General features: G+C 36.9%; 1 protein-coding gene across 5 annotated transcripts in view; it reads left to right on the top strand.

Annotated features, from left to right (window-relative positions):
• FAM114A2 (family with sequence similarity 114 member A2) overlaps positions 1 to 20,530 on the top strand; it is a 33,786-nt gene extending 13,256 nt beyond the window's left edge. For 4 of the 5 annotated variants that reach the window (XM_074360965.1, XM_074360966.1, XM_074360967.1 and 1 more), the window contains exons 8-14: positions 179 to 302; positions 3,876 to 3,955; positions 11,394 to 11,516; positions 12,022 to 12,161; positions 14,025 to 14,097; positions 17,251 to 17,304; positions 19,171 to 20,530. In XM_074360965.1, coding sequence (XP_074217066.1) covers positions 179 to 302; positions 3,876 to 3,955; positions 11,394 to 11,516; positions 12,022 to 12,161; positions 14,025 to 14,097; positions 17,251 to 17,304; positions 19,171 to 19,272 — 696 coding nt within the window. In that variant the 3' untranslated portion in view covers positions 19,273 to 20,530. The remainder of the gene's footprint in view (positions 1 to 178; positions 303 to 3,875; positions 3,956 to 11,393; positions 11,517 to 12,021; positions 12,162 to 14,024; positions 14,098 to 17,250; positions 17,305 to 19,170) is intronic. The other variant, XM_074360968.1, reaches the window with a different exon arrangement.
• The last annotated feature ends 3,260 nt before the right edge of the window (positions 20,531 to 23,790 follow it).

Raw genomic sequence — 23,790 nt, 5'->3', positions numbered from 1 at the left:
AGAACAAATTCTCCCTGCCTTTCTATAGTGACCACCCTCTTGTGTTAAGATTCTTAAAGAAGAGCTTGTGAGCTCATAATTTTAATTTTAGTTTGATCTATAGCCTCTTCTCCATTTGAGAATGTTTTTCTTTTTCTCATACTCCCACAATTTTTGTTGTTATTTTATATCAATTTAGGTGAAATCTATTCTTAATTCTCTAAGTGGAGAAGACTTAGAGACTCTAAAACTTGAATTGGAGCAACTCAGAGAAGCATTTTCCCTAGGAGAGTTCTGTGAGGAAGAAGAGGAAGAGAAAAAAGGTAATATGAAAATCCAGCATCTGAGTGGAAGGGATGTACTAGTTATATGCAGTGTCTTGTCCTTGAAATAAGTTATTTTCTCTCCAATTACATTAGCCTGATTTTACCTTTTTTTTAAATTGAAGTATAGTTGATTTACAATACTGTGTTAGTTTCAGGTGCACAGCGGAGTGATTCAGTTTTATATATATATATGTATATTTCAGATTATTTTTCATTATAAGTTATTATAAGATTATATAACGTAATTCCCTGTGCTATACATAAATCCTTGATGCTTATCTATTTTATATATAGTAGTTTGTATCTGTTAATCCTATACTCCTAATTTATCCCTCCCTCTCCTTCCCCTTGGGGACTGTAAGACTGTAAGTTTATTTTCTATGTCTGTGAATCTGTTTTTATTTTGTATATAGTTTCATTTGTATTAATTTTTAGATTCCATATGTAAATGATATCTTATAATATTTGTCGTTCTCTGTCTGACTTACTTCACTTAACATAGTATTCTCTGGGTCTATCCATGTTGCTGCAAATGGTAGTATTTCATTTTTTATGGCTGAGTAATATTCCATTGTGTGTGTGTATGTGTATATATGCACGCCACATCTTCTTGAACCCATCTTCCAATTAGTATCTTGCTAAATGACATCTTATTCTATATAAAGAGTCCTTATATGAAATGGTTCTGGAATATAAGTTTTAAAGATGTCTTGGGGTATTGAGAAGGCAATAAGCATGGTGGATAAAAGGATGGGTTTTGAAGTTAGATCTGGGTTCAAAATCAGGATCTGACATTTACTGTATGACTTGGGGAAGTTCCTTAACACTGAGCTTCAGTTTCGTGACCTGTAAGTAGAAGATGCTGATTTCTTTCAGGTTATTACAAGGACTGAATGAAGTATTATGTTTAATGTGTGGCTCATAGTAAACACTCAACAGATGGTGGCTATTATTTTCATTATTAGGATGGCATAAGTAAATGAATAAAGATATGCCTTTTAAAAGTCTCACTTAGCAGGAAACCCATAAATTTTGATTTGCTGAAGCTGCTCTGTTGTTCCTAACCAAGCCCTGGTGTGGAAATCCCCAGTTATTTATGAACTTAGCTTAACTTATTTGTACATAGTGCCATTAAGAATATTTGTTTAGTCAACATCTGGCTTTGCATAGGAATCAGAAATCCTGCTCTTTAAATACCATTCAGAGGACTCTAAGGGAGTTTCTAAATAGACGGATTTGTGTCTGTGATATTTCCCTTCCTACCTGTTTGCCAGAGATCAGGACTCTGCATTGGCACTGGATTGCATGCCACCCTTCCCAGTAGTCCTTCCCAGTGCTTTTGGTTGAGAGTGCAACACTAGCATTGGTATTTAATTGTATCTCAACAAAGCTGTTAAAAAAAAAAAAAAGTGTTAGTAGCAAAAGGGAGAGAATAACCACAGAACCTGATTCTGGGGATGTTGGTTATCTTCATTTTCTATCAGCATTCTTAGCTCTTGCCACTCTATCTCATATGCCTGATCCCTTCATTTTGGAAGGAGAGTTCCTGCTTGAGACACTAGCTTCTCTCCTGAGTCCCTCTGAAGCACTAACCCTGCCTTCCTTCCATCTTTACATACTTTTATTCTAATGCAATAACTTTTTATGCTCAGGCCTGTGGGGAGTACATGACAAGGATCTCCATTCCACCCTCCCCTGCATTTTATTTTACTTTATGTTTAAAATATTCATCTGTTCGTTTTATTTTTTGGATTCCATGTACAAGTGATAACATACAGTATTTGTCTTTCTCTGTCTGACTTACTTCACTAAGCATAATACCCTCCAGGTCCATACGTAATGCAAATGGCAGACAGTTTTTTGATCAACCCTTAGGAGTAAAAGTTTTTTGAGCACTTAGACCTAATATGTATATAATTCAGTGTGTATAAATTATGTACATGTATATCATAATAAAACACTATTACATTCTAAAGTATACCATAAGAAAGAATTTCTTAAAGAATGAGATAAATGTAAATAAAAGTTTCATTTTTTTCTTCCTGCACTCCATTGTATTATTTTGTGAACCCCTTGACGTGCTTGCATCCCAGTTGAATTCAGATTTACCCCTTGCTCCCAAATAATTTAGAGCTTAGCTGGGAAAACCGAATGCCAGCCTCAGAGTCAGATTTTAGATAGTAGGATATGGTTAGGAGTTGTTTAGATGAATTGTGTAGGTCACAATTGTGTCATTTAGTGAGGTCAGCTTTTCCCAAACCATGTTATACCTGGGATCACTAAACCATCTGAATTCCCTGCCTTGAATGCCAAAGAGGACAAAAGGATAGATAGAGAAGAACCAAGATAGATTTTTTTTCCTAAGGATTTTGGAGAGAAAGCAGGTGTGATGCAGTAGTAATTTACCCTGGTAACCATGAATCTCTGACTAAGAAATACTCACGTAGGTTCTAAGTGCTGGGAGATTTCTGTGTATGAGTTCTCTCTGCGTTCTCGGGCAAAGGGAGGACTGGGGCTGGGCCTCAAAGAGGAGACTGGATAGGATTTGGATGAGTAGAGAGGAAAGGAGAGCATTTCCTGTCATTTGTTTGGATGTGTTGATTGCGTTTGATCTTGACTCACCTATTAGCTTGTATATTTCTCAAGTATAGGTATTCCCTATTCCCCATCATTTCTCATCAAACTTATTCCAGTAGCTTCCTCACCCTGCAGCATTCTGAAATCCTTTTCCTCTTCCTTTCTTCTTATCCACTATTATTCTTACTGGATCCTGGATTATTTTCTCAGCCTCTCTTCTTGTTCCCCTTATAATCCATTCCCACTCAGGAGCCAACGTGATCTTTCTAAAATTTAAATTGGACTTATCTGCTCTGTTTAAAATCATTCAGTGGCTCCTTGTCCCCTTAATAAGAAGTTTGAATTCCTCATCATGCTTTATAATGCCCCTTATTACCTGAATCCTACTTACTTTCCTAGCTTCATTCTACCCCTCTTCTCTTTGTTCCATTAGGACGCTCCCAACCTTATTAAATTTCTTGTCGTGCTTTCTTTCACCTCTGGATCTTTGTACTTGTTTTCTCTGCCTGAGACTCTTCCCATTCTCCTGGCTAACTTGTACTCAATTTTTATGCCCTGTTTAAATTCCACTTCCTTGGAAGCACACATGTAGTACCTGCTTAGTACTCTGCCTTCATCTATTCCCCATTCATACTTCTAGGGTGTAACATGAACAGCACAGGCTATGGACGAGGGGTGGGAAGGTGAAGGTTTGACTCTTAATTTGTTATGAGATTTTTGGGAAATAAATTAACCTCTTAAAGCCCTAGTTTCTTCATCTCTAAAATGGGATAATGACACTTTTCTTTTTTACAAGCCTGTTGAAAGAACTCATCAATGTAATACGATATATGTAAAAGAATTCTGTGAGCACTGAAAAACACCTTGCTGGTATAATTTGCTTCTGCTGTTATTACTACTACTGCTGCTACTATCGTTCCTTTTCTCCCCAAACCCCCGAAATAATACTCATCAGTCTTTCTGTGGTGTTTTACATGGGACTTGTTTTTTTAGGGGATGAAGACTTTGCCAAAGAGATAACAGAGCTATTTTCCCAGCTGCATGTCTCCTCCAAACCAGAGAAACTTGCCAGGGTAAGTTATTCTGTCTTGGTGATTTTCAGTTTTTTACTTACATGGATCTAGTGGATAAAGAATGTAAGATTGTAAAATCTTGGCAAGGATGTCACCAGAATCTAGGGTATATTCTGAGTTCCACACCTCCTGTCTGCCTCTTGCTTCGGTAGCATAGTGTGCTAAATTCACACTGCACCCTGCCGCCTCCTGTCCCCCAACACATCTGCCACCCTCACCTGTTTTCATTTGGAATGCTTTGCTTATCTGAAAGCTTAAATTAGACCAGAGCGTTGGTCAGTTAAAGTTGGCGGTGCTCACCAGCCATCATGATACCAATGGACCTGTTCTCTATTGAGGTCTCACTGTTCTCAGGGCTCTGAGGGATGTGTCTCCTGTCTTTAGATAACTGGAGGTTGCCATTTTCTTGAACCCAGTGACTCAGATAATGACTGTTTAGCTTATGGAAAGGAGAGACTCCATGGCTTAGGCCTGGGTCTTTGGTGGTGATGCCTGAGCTGTCTTCACACATCTGGAACATGGAGGGATTTCAGTCAAAACTCAGAGTGGGTTGGGAGAGACGTTGCCAGAGCATTTCCCACATAGCATGTATGCCAGTGCCAGTTCACGGCACACCTATTCTTTGGGTCTTAGGCTGCTTGCTGCTTCTGCAGCCTCCTCCTAATCTTGAGAAACATCTCAGGATTAGTTAGCAGCAAGCACACATCGCTTCCTGGCCAGGAAGAGCGGATAGCTCTTGTATAGTCGTCACAGTCTCCTCCTCAGTACCTCAGGGTAAAGGTACGATGCTTGAGGGATGTTACTCTGCTCTCCCATGCCCATTCTCCAAGGAAGCCTCTCAGAGCTGTGCCTCAGCAGCTCGTCTCCCTCATCTCATCTGTAGCTCTTTAACTGCAGCACTTTCTACCTTGTATTGTAGGGTTTTTTTGGGAAATAATATCAAACTTAGAGAAAAGTTGCAAAAACAGTACAAATAGCATTCATATATGTTTTATACAGATGTACATATTGTTAACATTTTACTTCATTTGCATCATTATTTGTGCTTGCCCATTTGTTCTCTCTTTGCCTCTTCCTATCCCTTCTTTCCCCACTTCCCCTCATACACAAACACAAACACACACAAATTACTATTATGGAGACTGTTTTTGAGAGTAAATTGTAAACATTGTATCTGTTTACGCTTAAATATTTCAATATGTATCTCCTAAGAATACGGATATTCTCTTTGATAACTGCAGTAGTTATCAACTGCAGTAAATTTAACATTGATACCATACTTTTATTTAATCTGTTGTCCACATTCCAGTTTTGTCAATTGACCTGATAATGTCCTTCGTATCAGACTTTTTCCTTTAATATTGGAGCCAATACATGATCATGAATTGTATTTAGTTGTCATGTACTTTTAATATGTTTTAATCTGGAATAGTTCGTAAGCTTTTCTTTCTCTTTTATGATACTGATGTTTTTGAGAAATACAAACCTCTTTCCTCTTTATAAAAATAGAGTACTCCTCATTTGAGGGTTGTCTGATTAAAGTCAGATTATGCATTCTCAACCAAAAGATCTCATAAGTGATGTATCCTGCACAGCATTTCACATCTAGAGGCACCTGGTGTCTGTCTGCCCCTTATTGGTGATGTGTTATCTGATTTCTCACTGTATAGTTAACATTTTCTTTCTGTGTTACTAATGAGCTTTCTGTGGGGAGACATTTTAAGACCATACAGATATCCTGCTCCTCATCATAATTCAGCATCCTAGATTTAGCAACTATTCATGATTCTTGCTGCACCAGTCTTTACCGTGATGGCTGCAAAATGATGCTTTATTTCAACTCCAGTATGTGCTCCACATTTACCAGTTGGCTCTCGGCATTCTAGTTGTAATTAAGAGCTCTCCCTTCTCCACTTACTTCTGTCTGTTTGTTATTAATATGATCTCATGGATTTCTATTTATTCCCCTTTGATTTGTAATTTATTACTGTCCTTAATTATTTTGACATTCAAATTGTCCTTCAAGTTGACTCTTATGTGACATGCCCCCCTTAGTTTTTGAGTATTTCTTTACTTTCTGGCTTAACAAGACCTTTTACTTTCCATACTCCACCCCTGGAATCAACCATTTCTTCAAGGAGCCACGGTTCCCTTTTGTTATTATAGGCCAAAGCCTGGATGCTAGGTGTGCTCATTGCTTCTGGGGTGTCGTTGCTTCTAGGCTCTGTTGACAGAGCTAAGAAATATATTCAGTACACACATATACACCTATATGTGTATACATTTAACTATGTGTGTGTATACATATATGCTCACATACATATTTTAGAGTTCATGAGTTCACACTGATAACTCCAACTTTAGTCCATCCCTATAAGATTCTTCCTTGCCTTTCTTCATTTATACATTTGCATCTGTCTTCCACAGTAAAGACCCTGTCTCCTGACAACGTTAGCACATTTCCTAATTTCCTCAGTCCTGTGATGCATCTGAAGTGGTTTCATTGCTTTGCCCATACTACTATAAAGGCAACCTACACAAAAAGTTTATGATTTGTTTGCTGTCTCCTCATGTTAATTTAATTTAATTTTTGAATATGCAGAGTATTAACATGTTTTCAAAAGTCTGAACTTACAAAAACATACTCAGAGGAGTGTCGCTCCCTTTCATTTCCCATCCACTCCATTCTCTCCTCTACTTTTAGGTATCAAATGTTCTTGTTTTCTGGAGTAGCCGTCCTGTGTTTCTTTTTTAGATAAGCGGATATATTTTAAAGATAAGCAGATATATTATCTTATCTCCTTAAAGTTAACTGTATGTATTCTTTAGCACTCTACTTTATTGACTTAATCTTGTGCCAATATATTTTCATAAAATTATCATAGGTTGCATTTTTTGTTTGTTTTTAAATGTGTTTATCTTACCTCCCATCCTAAATCTTAAATTTCTTCAAGACTGGATTTGTGCTTTATCAGATCTTAAAGTCTCAGCTCTGCTATCTCTTACTGTCTGTGTGGTTTTCAGCAAGTTGCTTAACCTCTCTGTGCCTCCAGTTTCTCTATGAGGTAGAGATAATGTAGGATATCTGTGAGGATGTAGTGTGTTAATACACAGAGAGTTCTTAAAAGTGCCTTGCTCAAAGTAAATACTCACCATTTATGGTGCTAAAGAAGCTAGCTCAGTGTGTTATACATGTAGATATTCAAAAATATATATACAATAAACCTTTATTTTGCTAGGTGCTAGGGAAACAGTAATGAAAGAGACATAGTTTCTGTGCTCAAAGAGATCATAAGAATAAATAATTTTTTTCAGTAATCCCTTATTTGTCTGGTAGTCCTAGTCATTCTCTGAAAGCAGCCGTCATGTTGGGTATTGAGTCTACATTTTGGGTATTGAGACTTAAGGTATAGGATGGTTAAGGATTAAGGCCTGGTTGTTAACAGTGATTTATATGGCAGTCTGTCTGCAGGGGCGGGAAGTCTGAGAACACAGTTCGGACTCTTATTCCAACACTCACATGTGATGTGGGCAAATCCCATTCCTTCTCCAGGCCTCGTTTTTCCCAGCTGGAAAAAAATAAGTCATTGGAGAAACTAAGCTCAAAGGTGCCTTTTAATTCCTAAGTCTCTAGATCTCATCAGTGAAAAGTTCCAGACTGAATTCAGGGTGTGGGGAGTGGATAGCATTGATATTTCTTGAAAGGGATAATAAATTACATTGAGTTGGCACAATAGATCATAATGATTGCACTTAATGTATTTATTACTAGAGAGGTTATTTTGAGTATGTATTATGCATACGAAAATATCTCCCAAGTATGTTAAATTTACATTAGCAGTTTTCTTTTTGTTTTATGTGGCCTTATCTCTCTCCATTTTTCTTTCATTTTTCAGTCTCAGACAAATCAGTGTCTTTTTTTTCCCTCTCATTTTATCTCTTCGAAGCAATTGTAGAGAACCTCACTTACGTTTAGGCTATTAGTCATCTGTTACAATTCTTGATAGCCTCATTTCTCACTATTCTCTTCTCTAAAAATCCCACCACTCCAACCTCATCTTTTACCATGTTTCTCCCGTATTGGCTTTTATTGTATTCCTTGAATATACCAACCTGATTTCCCTCTACTTACAGCTCTCACTGTCCAAATATTTTACATGGCTGACACCTCTTAAATTTCAGATTTCATCTCAAATATTACTCCTCAGAGACTCTTCCTGCGCCCCCCAAACCAAGTCTGCTTCCTACTCACCCAGTCTGCCCTCTCCATTGCTCCATTTTATTTTCTTCATGCATTTATTTGTTTGCTTATTAATTGTCTTTCTGTACTAGAATAAAGAAGAAAATCAGGGTCATAGTTTCTATTAGTCACCATTGTATTCCCAGCACCTAGGATAGTGTATAATGCATATTTGCAACAAATGAATGAATTAATAAGTGTGTATATACCCTATGCTGTGGTCTTGCTAGTTATCTCACAGTTTTCTCAGCACACTTTGTGTTTCCTTGCTTCCAGTCCTTTATATAGTTAATCTTTTTTTAGTTTTTTGAATTTGAGAGGCTAATGCATAAGTAGTAAGAAGGTTATGGGTCAGAGCCAGATTATTCCTGAGGGACTTTGTGGGAGGCCCTATGTTACAGGGGAGAGAACCTTGAAATAAATGTCTGGGTACATAGATTCTGCTCTAGTTCATTCATGTTGTAACCTTTGGTATAGCTCCACTTAACTGATCCCTAAAAGCTCAGCCCAAATGCTATATCTGTAATAAAACCCGTGATTCTCTCAGTTCTCAGCTGGAACGACTGTCAAGGTCTTCTCTGGATTCCTATTGCCTGGTTACAGCTCTGAACATGTTCTGTCTGTGTAAAGTTATTCAAGTGGATGCCTTCATTTAATAACTGAATATTTCCGTAGAAACCAAGATTCTCTCAGTTGCTAATGACAGAAACTCAAGTCAGACTGGCTTAAGAAAATAATGCATATTTTATTAGCTCAAGAAACTTAAGAAACTAAGGGGCAAGACTAGCTTCAGTCATAGCTGTCCACCCAGAAACTTGCCCCTTCTCCATCTCTTGACTGTTTACTTTGCTTTGACTTCATACTTACGGAAGCTTTTCTACATGGCTGTAAGGTGACTACTGGCAGCATCAGGATGACTTTTTCCAACTGAGTAACTCCAAAAGGAAGAGGTTATCCCTTTCCCAGTAATTTTATGAGATATCCTGAGGCTGATGCCCATTGACCTGGCTTGGGTCACTTTTCCATCCATGAACTAATCACTATATGGACAAAGGGATTAATATTCTTAGCAGCTAAACCTGAATCATTTGCCACTCCTTGGAGCAAGGTGATAGAAGTAACCCCACCCAAACCACATGAACAGAGAAAAGTCTAGAACTTACTGCCAAAAGAAAGAAGATACAGATGCTGGCTACGTTAAAAGCAGATGTCTCCCTACACTGTGGAGAACATCTGGGTGCACTAATCCAAATAAGACACTACCACTGTCCTATAATAATATAGTTTATTTAGGAGACAGACACATAGTTAATTTCAATGTATTTTGGTAAGTACTAAGTTTAAAGGATACTTAGGGGACTGTGGACATACAGAGATGGTTTGTTGAGGTGCCCAGTCTCCTGGAATGCCTTTGAAAGTTACTTGGAGGAGACAGTGCTTAGGTGGAAGATTGAAAGAAAATTAAGAGTTACTTTGATATAGGGGAAAAAAATGGGAAAGACATTCTGGACTAAGGGAGTAACATGAACAAAGAACAGGTACATTGCAGGTCGTTATTGTCAGATCATAAAGTGAAAACTGGTAAGAGGTGAAGCTGGAGAAGTAGGTAGAGTCTAGGTCTACCAAGACTGGGCACTTTTAAGATCATGTGAAAGAGCATGATCTGGTTGATGGGGAGCCATTGAAGAGAAGAGGAATGATCATCTGCGGGCTTAGATAGATCACTGGTAGCATTATGAAGATGGATTTAAGATGAGCCATATCAGAAGCAGGGAGACCAGTCAGAGTGCTGTTGCTATAAAATAGAGCTGAACTCCAGTGGTGGTAATAGAGAGGAAGGGGAAAGGCAGATTGGAGAAATATGTGGAGTAAAATCAGACCGTCTTGGTGACTGGAAAGGAAGAGTCTAGGATGGCTCATGTATTTTGGCTTGGATGACCGCTATATGGTAGCTCTTCTAAAACTCAAGGGAATAAATGGGGATGAAAAACTTAGGAGTAGGGAGAGAAAGACAATGAATTCAAATTTTGTACATGTTATATGTGAGATAGATGCCTGTACAATATCCTGATACATATGTCCAGCAGGGCGTTGGAATATGTTGTTTTCAGGAGAAGTTAGTGCTGGAAATAGGGATTCGGGAGTCAGCAGCAGGTAGGGAATAGTTAAAGTTACTGAAATAGGATTGGTGGAGAGGAGAGGGAGTAGGTTGAGATAAGTAGAGAGCCCAGCCTAGAACTCCAGGTAATACTGATATTAAGGGACTGATAGAGGAGATCAATACATACAACAGACTAAGGGGGAGTGCTTATAAGGGTAGGGGAGAACCAGAAGACAGTGATGTTACAAAAGTCAAAACTGGAAACAACCCAAAGGTCCATCATCAGGAGAATGGATAAATTGTGGCATACACAGCAGTAAATAAGAATGAACATGGATAAATCTAACAATGTATTGTGCTAAGAAGCCAGACACAGATTAGAATATATTTATGATTCCATACATACTAAGAACAGGTAAAATTAATTTATAGCAATACAGAAGAGTGGTTACCTTTGGGAAGGGCAAGAGAGATTTGATTTGAGCATTACTGACTAGGAAGGGGTATGGAATAACTTCTAGAGTGATGGGAATGTTCTGTTATCTTGCTCTGGGTCAAGTTATGTACGCACATACACGTGTAGCTTGTCATGCTCTAAAGCTATGTGTACTTCATTGTATGTAAGTTATACCTCATCTTTTAAAAAGCCAAAGGATTAAAGAATTCAAGAAGGAGTGAGTGGACACAAGTGTTAAGTGTTGTAGAGAGATCTAGTAAGTTAAGTACTAAAAAAGTAGATGGTATGTTCAGGTGAGAACAAGAGCACTGACTTCCATGATGCTCGGATGTTCCGGATAGGTGCACAGTAATCTTGGGGAGCTGAACTGAATTGCTGATGGACAATACAGTCATCCCTCAGTATCCTTGGAGGTATCCTGGTTCCTTGAGCATCCTCCAATATAAAATGGTGTGGCATTTGCATAAAACCTTTGCACATCCTCTGGTATACTTTAAATCATCTCTAGATTACTTATAGTACGTAATGCAATGTAAATGCTATCTAAATAGTTATAAAAACATTGTAAATGCTATTTAAGTTGCCAGCACTTGGAAAATTCAAGTTTTGAATTCAAAATTCAAATCTTTTTCTTATTTAGGCAAGAAATACAGCCTATGAATGGATCAGGACATCTGTGGCCAAACCTTTAGAAGAGAAGGAAGAATTAGAAAAGCAGGTGGAAGCAGAAAAAACTGAGCCAATCAAAAACAATTCAATAGAGGTAACAAAAACAACTAAGACTTTCTTTTTTTCTTTTTTTTTAAGATTTGAGATGCACATGTTGCAATTAGGGACTTAAGCACCTTCTATTTTGTTGTACTGCTATCTATAATTTCTGCCTTGTGATCCAAGTTTGTAACATCTAAGTTCCACACTATAGGATGCAAGGAGTGAAGAACAAGAGACAAAGGGTGCATGTATGTGGTGTCATGAGAGTTTCTCAGAAGCTGCTGCATGACACTTTTTAATCAAATCTTTTGGCTAAAACTTAAGTCACATGATCACACCTGACTTCAGGGGAGCCTTTGTTTTTATAGCTATGAACCCAGTTGTAAACTTCTATCACTGCTATGGAAGAAGAGGAGGTTTATTGCAGGGCAGCTATTAGTCTGTTGTTTTCAAGATGATGAATCCTGTAGTATGAGAAAAGCAAGGTGGTGTCATTTCCTCTGGGGTCAAAAAATAGTGCTTTGTTTTGTCATGCTTTGTTTTGGTTTTCCGTCCAGGATATCCATGCATTTGCAATCAGGAGCCTAGCAGAACTGACTGCCTGCTCAATTGAACTGTTTCACAAAACAGCGGCTTTGGTTCTGCATGGCCAGAAGCAGGAAGTGACAGCCATAGAAAGGAGCAGAGCCCTTTCCCAGTAAGTGTAATGAGTATCTTTCTAAATGATGCAGTGTTGTGGAAAGACTTTTATTGGCTTCTTTCCAAAGTTTTAGAAACTTTCCTCTCAACAAGATGCTGGTCACATTACACCATTCATGTCTTAGAGGTTTGTTCATTTTGGGTTTTAGTTAATAAACAGCTAAGGTGTTGTTTCTTTTCTTTGAGCCATAAATCTACATTATAAATCTGCCCTTTTTTATTAACTGACTCATACTCTGAAAATGAGTTTTTCTTAGATTATTGGTCTTAATAGGAATAGAATTTTACAGAAATAAAAATAGTTCTAAGAACTTTAGTTCTTATTTACAGTTATTACTTACTAAGTGCTAATTATATGCCAGGCGCCATGCTAAGGGATTTACATACATCATTTCTAATCTTTACAACAACCCTCAGGATAAGTGGTCAAGTCAGCTTTAAAAGTGAGGAAATGCACTAAGTAGAGTAATCTCTCAGTCCATCCATGTTGCTACTGTATATCACAGAGAACTATATTCAATAGCTTACAATAATTGATAATTAAAAAGAATATATATAAATATGTAAAACTGAATCACTATGCAGTGTACCAGAAACTAACACAACATTGTAAATCAACTATACTTCAATATAAATAAATAAATGAATGAGTGAATGAATGAATGAATGAGGAAACTCCAATGTATGAGAAGTTTTCTGGTCAGGTTATGCAGACTGGGATTTAAACCCAGGCCTGTCTAAGTTCCAAATCCCTTTTTTTCAACTATGTTGCTGATTTTGAACAAAAATTTTAAAAATAATGAAATGTAGGTAGTCACAGGAGTAAAAGCAACCTACTACTTTCCAAATCAGTCTCCTAATTAAATAATAAGAATTTTCATTGAAAAAAAGACCAAGAATGAGAGTGTGCAGTGAGTTAGGACTGGAAGGGGCCCTTGATGTTCTATAGACCTGTTCTTCACCTACAGTTTCACTGCCCCTCTGCAACATCCCATAAGGGAGAGTCTAGTTTTGTTTTAAACATCCTTAGGATGAGAAACTCATAACCCTCCAGCACCCTTTTTTATGGAAAAGCAGCTATTCTCACTGCTTGGAATGCCCTTCCAGTCGTGGCTCTTTCTTTGCTGAATTAAGGTTTCCACTTCTTAGAGGGGCCTTTTTTCACCACACTATCCAAGATACTATCTTACATCATTTTCTAATTTTTTACTTGCTTTATTTTCTTAGTTCATATCATCACCTAGTGCATATTATACATACGAATATATGGGTGTATGTTTATGTATCCTTGTATCTATGCATACATAAATATCTATATGTACCTTATACATGTGTGTATTTGTGTAAACATACACATTCACGTCTCTCTATGGTCTCTCCCTTAATTAGCAGAAAAGTTAGTATTAATGAAAACTGGGACTTTACTTATTTACTTAATTATCCCCAGCGCTCAGAAGTGCCTGGTACATTGAGGACTTTCAATAAGTATTTGCTGAATGAGTGAATGAATATATATTTGATTTAACTATATTTCTAAATGGAATGTAGAATCTTTTAAGTACTACCTGTCTCCTTAAAATGTATCTTAGTTATTTCCTTTGATTTATCTTGGAAGTGTATTTTCTAGAAGATTCTATAGAATGTTTTTCCAAGGACTAAATGTCCTCTTTGTGTGTACGTAAATATGTTACGTAGCTGATTTAGGCATATTTACGTCCTTTAAAAGATGCCTTCTTTCACATTTAGTGCCAAGAATGATTTGTTTTCTTCTTGTTGTTGTTAAATATAGCTTATTTTAAAAAAGGGGGGGAAAAAAGAACAAAAAAAGGAACCCTTATAACTTCTTTCCCTTCTTTCATAGGATGACAGTTACGTTGTGTAAAGAGTTGTCCTGTTTGTCTAAAGAGTTCACCACCTGCCTAACAACTGCTGGGGTAAGATTTCATGACTTTTATTGGGCTAATGTTTGTTTTGTTTTGTTTTTAAAAACATTTTATTAAGATGTAGCTTACATACCACTTAATTTGCCCATTTTTAAGTATACTATTTAATGGATTTTAGTATATTTACAGAATTGTGCAGCCATCACTACAGTCTAGTTTTAGACCATTTTCATCATCTCTCAGAAAACCTCGTACTATTATCAGTCACTCCCCATTTCCTTCCCCTCCACACTCTTCTAGCCCTAAGCAACACCAGTCTCCTTTTTGTCTATAGATTTGCCAACTCTGGACAATAAATATAAATGGGATCATACAATATTATAGTATTTTGCAGCTGGTCTCTTTCACTTAGCATAATGTGTTTGAGGTTCATCGCTTTGTATCAGTACTTCCTTTTTATTACCAAATAATATATTTTATGGATATACACCACATTTATCTATCTGTTGATAGACATTTGGATCATTTCCACTTTTTGGTTGTAATGAATAATGTTGCTATAAACATGCATGCATGTTTTTATTTCTCTTGGGTGGATAGCTTGGGATGGAATTGCTGGGTCATATGGGTGATGCAGACCATTGAGGAACTGCCAGATTGTTTTTAAAGTGGCTGTACCATTTTACAGTCCTGCCAGCAGTGTATGAGCATCCCAGTTTCTCTACATCCTCACTGACACTTGCTATTTTCTGCTTTTTGTTTTCATTTTTTAAAAATTTTATTCATCCTACTAGATGTGAAGTATTATCTCATTGTGGGTTTTATTTGCATTACCTTGATGGCTAATGATGTTGAGTATCTTTGCATGTGCTTGTAAGCCATTTGTCTTCTTTAGGGAAATGTCTTTTCGAGTCCTTTGCCTATTTTTAAATTAGGTTGTCTTTTTATTATTATTTCACTATTTTATAAATTGAGTTATTTATTATTATTTGTCTTATTATTTATTAGGATTTTAATTATTTGTCTTTTTATTATGTACTGTTTTTTTATTGAGTTTTATGGGTTCTTTACTTTTTCTGGATACAAATTCCTTATCAGATATATGGTGTGCACATATTTTCTGCCAGCCTTTGGGCTGTCCTTTGACTTTCTTAATAGTGTCTCTGTACAGAAGTTTTTAATATTGACAGAGTCCAACTTGTCAGTATTCTCTTTTATCACTTGTACTTTTGGTATTGTATTTAGAGACTCATTGCCTTACCCATGATCATGAAGATTTACTCCTGTGTTTTTTTTGAGAGTTTTATGTTGTAGCTCTTACCTTTAGGTCTGTTGCCTATTTTGAGTTAATTTTTGTGTAGGATGTGAGGTAGGGGCCCAGCTTTATTTAATGAGTATCTAGTTGTCCCAGCACATTTGTTGAAAAGCTTTCCCCTATTGAATTGTCTTGGACCTTTTGTCTAAACTTAATTGACTGTAGACATACGGATTTGTTTCTGGACTCTGATTTCTTTTTCACTCATCTGTGTGTATCCTTGTGCCAGTGCCATGCTGTCTTGATTACTGTAACCTTGTAGTAAGTTTTGAAATCAAGAAGTATAAGTCATCTAACTTTGTTCTTCTTTTTCAAAATTTTTTGTCTTTTTGGAGTCTGTTGCAATTCCATATGAATTTTAGGGTCAGCTTATCTATGTCTGTCTTTGCAATTCATTTTTGTCCTCTCTTTTTTTATTCGGTCTTTAGAGTATTGTGTGCTGCTCTCTCCAGACCTGCACTGGAAATGTAGACCTTGATAAGATAAAAATCTCAAAGTTTGACTCTAGTTTTAAGGGGCAGCGCCTTACTTACATTCTGACACCTCCCATATTTTGCAGTTGCCAGCCAGTAGGAGAGTTGCAGTTAAAGCAAAAGTTTGTTTTGTTTTGTTTTAAGGAATTGTAAAAATTTACTGAAAGTATGTGAACAATGGAAGATGATTCAGAAATCAGTAATCATGAATTGGGATAAAATCAAAGGCATTTTAAATGAGCAAGTAAAAATCACTTTGTAGTAAACCAAGCTCATGTGCACAGAGAACACACATTGGTGGTTGCCAGAGGGCAAGGGGTGAGGGATGGGTGAAATAGGTGCAGGGGGTCAGAAGATGCAAACCTCCAGTTATCAAATAAATAGATCATGGGGATGTAATATACATCATGGTAGCTATAGTTAATAAATTGTGCTGCTTGTAATAACCAATAATAGAGAAGAATTGAAAAAAATATATATGTATAACCATTATCACTTTGCTGTATACCTGAAATTAATGCAATATTAATCAACTGTACTTCAAAAAAATTACTGTATTATATATTTGAAAATTGTTGAGAGTAGATCTTAAAAGTTCTCATCATAAGAAAAAAAATTATTTAACTATGTATAGTAATGGGTATTAACTAGACTTACTGTGATCACTTTGCAGTATATGCAGATAGTGAATCATTATGTTGTACACCTGCAATTAGTAGAGTGTTGTATGTCAGTTATACCTCAATTAAAAAAAAAAATCACTTCATAGTAAGTATGTAAGTGTCTATGTGGCAGCAAAGTTCTTCTGGGCCTTAAATTTATTTTAGTTAAGAGTATGGTCCAAATTAATTTTTCTCACTTTGAGTTTATATTTTTCCTGTAAGGGACGATTCTGTGATACAGCTTTTCTTTTCCTATTGTTTTCTTTAAAGGAGTTTCTGGGTTTCCTCAAGTTAATCCTCTGAGGCTAAATCTTTCCGTGTGTTTCATAAAGATACTTTAGAACGGTGCTAACACACGCGAGTATCAAATCTGCATTATTTATTTCTATGTTTTCCAAGCTGCGCCTCTGAAAAACCATTGAATATTTTGAGCACATGTTCCATATGTGCATATTTTATTTTAAAAATGTTCAACAGTTTTTCTGGTCAAATGTACCATTTCTACTTCTTCTTCCAAAATGAAGATACTTTTTAAAGTCAATAAAAAACTATGAAGGAATATTTTCTCAATTTGGATAGCAGAGAAGGATATAAAGAAGAAAATTTAAAGCCCTTCCTGAGTCCAGTCCAGACTTTTTCTGTGCTTATATTTATGTATGAGTGTGTGTGGGTGTGTGTTTCAACGTGGGATTGTGCTTTGCTTATTGTTTTTTTAATGTGATGTGCTCCCTTAACACTTTGTCCTTTGTCCTAGGTCAGAGAAAAGGCAGATGTCCTTAATCCATTAATCACTGCAGTATTTCTAGAGGTTAGTAGTACTAATTGCTTTTTACATCTCTTAACTTCTAGGGCATTATGTATTAATTGACTCTTTTTAAGTTTTTATTTTTTGGCTTTCTGGTTTTTTTCACTCTACTAGTAGTTTAGCCATGTTGATGCACATATGACCAAAATGGTATATATTTGATTTGTAAGTCCCTGTTAATTAGTTACAAAGCATAAAGATGAAGCTGCCAGGTAAAGTGCAAAGGAAGAAGCAGTAGGCTGTCTTTGCTTAATACTACCTCTTCGTAGTTAATGGATAATTCTCAGTAAAGAAGTATCTTCTGGAAACCAGCTGGTAAACATGAAGGGAAACAGGCAGGCACTGCTTCTTAAAAAACTAAGGTTTATGCAGAGGAGATTAGTTTACAAAACAAAACAAAACATTTTGTTATTTCCTTGCCAAGAAATTCAACTTATTTTGTTGAAGAGGTACCTGTGTTTATGTAATCCTTGTCATTCCATTAGATGTAAAGAGGTGGGTAGTTTAAGTCTATGGAGAATTGGAGAGAGGGGTGGTAGAGCGGGTAGGGGATGTGGTACAAGAGGATCCCTTGATGGATTATACTGTTTCCATGTGTAATGCTTTCTGGAGTCCATGTTTTAAGAACTCTATCTTGTAAATTAATTGTGCAAAAATTGTAGATGTTTGATGATCTGTTTAAAACGTATTTATGGGGGAAAATATATTTGATAATCAGGTTTTAAATATGATTTGAAAAATGTTTTTGTTACTGGACTGTTACTTCTTTAGTTTAACATTCTTTTAAAATTACCACCAAGGAAATAATGCCTTTAATTCTCATTGCATAGTTTTCCTTGAATAGTCAGGGAAATTATTCTAATCACTTAAGCAATTAAAAAAAAGAAAGTTTGTGATTTAGTAACTGGCAGAGTGGTATAGGTAAAAGAAATTTGCAAACCAGGAGCCCAGTCCTGTCTGAGATCTTCCCTTATTTGCTGTTACGACCCTGGACCGGGCATTTACCTTCTTGGCAATCTCATTATATTTATGTCCAAAATAAGAGATTTAACTAGATTATCTCTGAGTTCTCTTTTGGCTCAAAAATTCGGTGTCAGATGTCACATTGAAGTTTAAATAGGAGTACTTGCCATTGATAAATCAGCAAAGGATAAACTCACTTGACATGGGTGCCCTTTTGCTATTTTGAGCTGGTTTTTCTTGCTTATGTATTTGAAACCCTCTTGTCCTTGATATTATACATTTTTATTTTAATGTAACAAACTCTGTTATTCTTCAGGAAGGTCAGAATTTGTCAGATCTAAATGAAGTCTGGCAAACTGTAAGCATAATGATTACAAGCTTCTCAAAAATATGTCTGTTGTACTAGACAGAAACATATCAAAGTATAGATATCTTTGAAAGCAGTATTCCTTGTTTATATTTGTGAGCACCTGTCTCATGTTCACTGATTTTGTTGAGTCCATGGAAGAGTAGTCACAATGCACTGGAAATCCTGTTGATGTAGGGTTCATAGCCTTCTGAAGTCCTCTTTGAGTAATTACTAAAATGCTGTGACAGGATCTACCCACTCAGTCAAGGAATAGGTAAGCTTTGAATGCTGGATTTGAGCAGGTTGCCAAAGAATAGCTTTCATTTCTGATGGACAAGTTGGACAAAAAGGCTGACGTTCTCTTGGTGATGCCATATTATCTTAAGAATTCAATCATTCTTCCCCCTATAACTTGACTGAAATGGTTAAGTCTGTGCTCTTATTTGCCAGGCTACAGAGTCAAGTAGATTATAAAAAATTAATTTTTTTTGTCATATAATATGTTTTCCTCTTTTAAGTGTCTGCAATATTTTTTCTTATTTTTTCAATCTCTATAGGCGTCAAACAGTGCTTCCTACATTCAGGATGCCTTTCAGCTACTTTTACCTGTGCTAGAGATCTCTCTTATTGAGAACAAGACTGAATTACCAGAGGCATGAGCTGCAGATCCAGAGGGCTTTGTCAGAACATTGAACAACAGAGAAGATTCTACCTGAGACTTGTGATGGCTGAGAAATGCCACTCTCTTCTGGGTACCCCTGCAGAAGTGAAGAAGAAAGGTTATTTTAGTATATTAAAATCCAGGCAGGAGAGCAGGTTTAAAGGAAGTTTGTTGCCTTCACTGCTTGGCTGAAGTATTCAGGTCCTCACATTGTTCTTCCCAGTTGTTATAATTAATAAATTATTTGAGAAGAAACTTTTATAGAAAGTTCAAAAATAATAACTCTAGGTAAAGGTTAATGGGACACTCAGGCAAAAATATTGGTCTTTTTTTGACAAATGCAAAACACTAAAAATTTTGTCATGTTTGTCATATGATTTTGCAGTCCATGAATATAATTGGTTGTTAAGCAAGAAGAAAAAGAACTCAATTTAGTATTCTAGAATTCATGTACTTCATCTATTAATGCCATTTTACTTCTCCTTTCTATGATAAAATCTATGGCTTTAAGAAAACTGAGTATATATAAACTCTAAATGATTACCCTTTATTACATGAATTCTTAGAATTGGTTAGGTTTCATCTGCTCTTTAATTCTCAGTTGATATTTGACGTTAAGGAGAAACTTACAGAATATAGTTATAGACACATGAATTAACTGTAGCAAAGTGCCCTTTGGCTTCAGGTTGCTCTTCCACCCCAAGATGACAAGCTTCAAGTTGTAGTTGACCCTCACTCTACTGGATTCAAAACCAGTAAGTGCAATTTAGGGAAACAGTTTCCTGTTTGCAGATATTCTGAGTCTCTAGGATGTTTTTTCATGCATACTCGATATGCAGGATAAATTCTGTGATAGCCAGCTGCAAAGGAGTGTTGAAGCTCCTTCAGGTGATAGGGTTTTTGTTGTTTGAGTACTGTTGAAGTGGACTGTAGCATCCCATAGGGACAATATTTCATGTGTTAACGGGTTTCAACCTATAAGACGAGAGGTTTTTCCACATTCTTGTTTGTTTTTTTTAATGTATTCTTTAGCATGTTTATAAATAGAACTTTTATCCTTCAGATCTTAAGCCTTCTTTTGCTTTCTTCAACAATTTAAGGGACTTATAGGTTATAATCTTCCTAAAAGCTATTTTGATATCCAGTGTTTTTAAAAAAAAGTTCTCCAACTTGGTGTTTTTAATGATTCAGGTAACTTTTATGGGCTCTGCCCCTCATCTTCTAAAACCTTTAAATAAAATGTAATGATTGTGTCAGTTGATCCTTTCATTCACTTTTCCAAATATGAGTCCCAGTGTCTTCTGAGGCCAAAGAAATAGCAAAGCAAAGCTATAACATGGATTGATGTCAAGACAATTTCTATGTGATTACCTTATTTGTGGTAGGGTGTAGTTTATTAGCAAAGAGGAAAATAAGTAGATTTGGACTAAAATAGGTACCCCAACAGCACTAAAGTGTTATTCAGCTCTTATTTTTTTCTAATATAATCAGAAAGCCTTTGAATTTTGTTCATAGACAAATTTCACCCTTCTCAAAGTGAGTAATTCTAAAATTCCAGAAAAAACAGCATTCTGGTTAATAAAGCTGGTGTCCCCATTCCGATTTGTGCTTCAAGCTCAGTTCTGTCTGAACTGGGACCCCTGGGCTCGGTATTTCTTGAGCAAGGTTTGGAAACTAGTCACACTGCCTACTACATGTTCAGACTGTCACACAAAGGTAACTTGCAGTTTTTACTCTTTGATCTGGAAACATACCTGTTTTTCTTTCAAGAAGAGGCATATAAATATGGGGGACAGAACAGTGACTCTTTTTATGCACCTGTCCAGGTTGCAGCCCTGAACTTGACCCGTTAGATTAGACCTTACAGAAGGCCATTGTGAGTCACTGCCTTTTCTTTCTCGCTCATCCCTCTTGTCGGCTTCCCCCCACCCACCCACCCACATGTGTTTCAATAGATTTAGGAGACCACCAGTAAAGTGATGAAAGGACCAATTAATTCTGAGTAACAGTTGCCTACCTTTCACCTAGAATATAGTGGAAAAGAATGGAAGTTCCTTGATTCATCAGAGATAGAGAAATAAGAGCATAATCATCATTGATGGGTGAAATCGGTAGATTCAGGGGACTTTTGGAACCTGTTGGATTGTGGTGATGGTTTGTGGATGGTGTATGCTTCCTTATTCCATTTGGGGTGGGGACATGATGTAGTTCCTTGATGATACCTACTCTTTTGATGCTACTTCCTTTAAATTTTCTGGTATCTAAGATTTACTGCTGTGTCTTAGTATATGCTACTCCCTACCGAGCCCCCATTCACTTAACACCTTGATAGGTAAAATATTCAGTTATTACTTGGGTAAGTGATTCTCTTCCTACTATTGGGATCTTTAAAGGCTGTAATTAAAAGAGACTTTATTAATTTGACCTGAAAGAAATAGAAACTTCCATGAACTAATTCTTATTCTTTTTTCCTTTATACAGTACCTTGCAAAATATGTTAAGAACAGGTTATATTTTCTTTACTTGCTTTTGGTAATTTTTTTTTTAATGTAGACACCTAGATGGACAGGGCTCTGAAATGTGGAAGTGTAATTCACGTAGATGGCATTGCCGCAGATCTGAAATCAGGGATGAGGCACAAATGTAAGCTTCCCAGGCCTACAGTCAGGAAACAAGACCTTGTGCGTTCCTCTGCTTCACTGAGGACCCTCTCTTTTGTATTTGTTTTCATCTAAAGACCTATTTGAGGGAGAGATGTTTTATAAATAGTTGCTATGGATGCCATCAGTTGAGAAATAGATATTTTTCTGTACTTGTAGGTGTGTTCTGAATTTTAATGTTGAGAATATTCTTCCGGTTGGGAAAATTGAGAATAAAATTGTACTCACAGTGAGCCTTCAAGAAGCATAATATTTCACAAATGTCAAAGATTGAAATCTCATGTTATTTATGTCTTAACAATATAACGAGATGCTCATTTTCATAAATTATTTAAAATGAAGCATTTGAGAAATGAGCAAGTTCTAAAAATAGCAAACCTCTTAATTAACGTGTCCTCAGGGCCTCTGGCTAATACGTGAGAATTTTGAAAACTTACCCATTAGTGTCACTTTGCACCTGCAGCCTGCTCTTCCCCAAGCACCAGTCCCCTGGTTCCTCCCTGTTTTACTTGCGGCCCTTGTCATTCATTACATCCTTTCTTGTCATTACATCATCTCGCCAAGTCCCAAATTCCCTTCATGTCTAACTATCATTCCCCAGTCAACTCTTCAGGAAACTTATTTTATAAATGGTAATATTCTCTGAATTTACATATCCTTTAAGCTAAAGGTAAAGGAAGGCTGCAGTGATTGATTATTTCACCTACACCAACCACATCAGTGTTGAAGTTTCCAGACATTTATGTTTCTGACTGGGCATTCTTGTAAGGAGCAGATACAGAGACTACAAATAGAATGAACTTACCATCTGTATCTTGTGAGCCCCATGTTGACCTCTTTTTGTACACGCTGGCCATTGCTATGCTCTTATGCTAGTTCTAAAGAGGACGTCACTTCCCCAACTCCACTGTGCGCACACTGGTATGCTTTGTTTTTTAAAGCATGTTTTTAAAGTTGAAGTATTTCATCACAGAATTTCTCCCAGCTAGTCTCACTTGGTGCACTGACTCGGCAATGTCAGCCTAACCTGTTTAAGCTTGAATTGTCTTTGTAATAATTGTAGCTATTTATGTCAGAACTGAAGGGTTTCTCAGAGTGTTTAGTGCAACCTGATCTTCCATTACTTCTTCCATGCATATCACTGAGAGTAATGAGAACTGCATGGTTAGCATGTATGTTGAAGCAGAAGTTTCAGAGTAAGAACTGAATATTCTTGGCATTTAAAGCATTCAGTAAATCAGTGGACACTTAAGTACCTTTTTTTCTGTATTTGTCTTGCCTACTGTTGAGTTCCCAGCTTCTGGAATAGGGTGTGGCACATGGCAGGAAGTATTTGTTGTTTGACTGAAGGAAAGAAGGAAGAAAAAGGAGGGAGGGAAAGAAAAAGGAAGAAAAGGTAAAAAGTAAAAGGGTGCCTAGTGCTTTGCTGCTAGTAGAGAATATGGAGCTGGAAGAGACTGAGCATATGAGGTGAAAACCCCTCGTTTCACAGCTGGGGACTTCGAGGCTTTATAAGAGAAAGTGGCCCCCGAAGTCACATGACTGACAGGAGGCTCAGTGGAAACCTGAACCTTGATCTTTGGATCCTAACCTAGCCTCTGTTCCACCAGAGCCTCCCTGGGGTTCTGTACACATTTACTGAGTCCCAGACTCTAGGTTCAGGACTGAGGGAACAAACTGCAGAGTGTGTGGCCTGTGTCCTGTAGGAGCTCACACTGGTGCCACGGTCTGAGCAATCTCTGCGTTGTTGTTGCAGAGCCCTCGGAGAAAGGAAGTGAGGTAGCTGCTCTGTTGTAATCAGTTGTGGCTGAGTGGGATGGATTCACCATATCTGGTTGTGTTTGTTGGGGCAGGTA

This window comes from Camelus bactrianus, chromosome 3 (assembly GCF_048773025.1).
Source record: "Camelus bactrianus isolate YW-2024 breed Bactrian camel chromosome 3, ASM4877302v1, whole genome shotgun sequence".
Taxonomy (NCBI): Eukaryota; Metazoa; Chordata; class Mammalia; order Artiodactyla; family Camelidae; genus Camelus; species Camelus bactrianus.
This window is presented reverse-complemented; position numbering and strand designations above follow the sequence as displayed.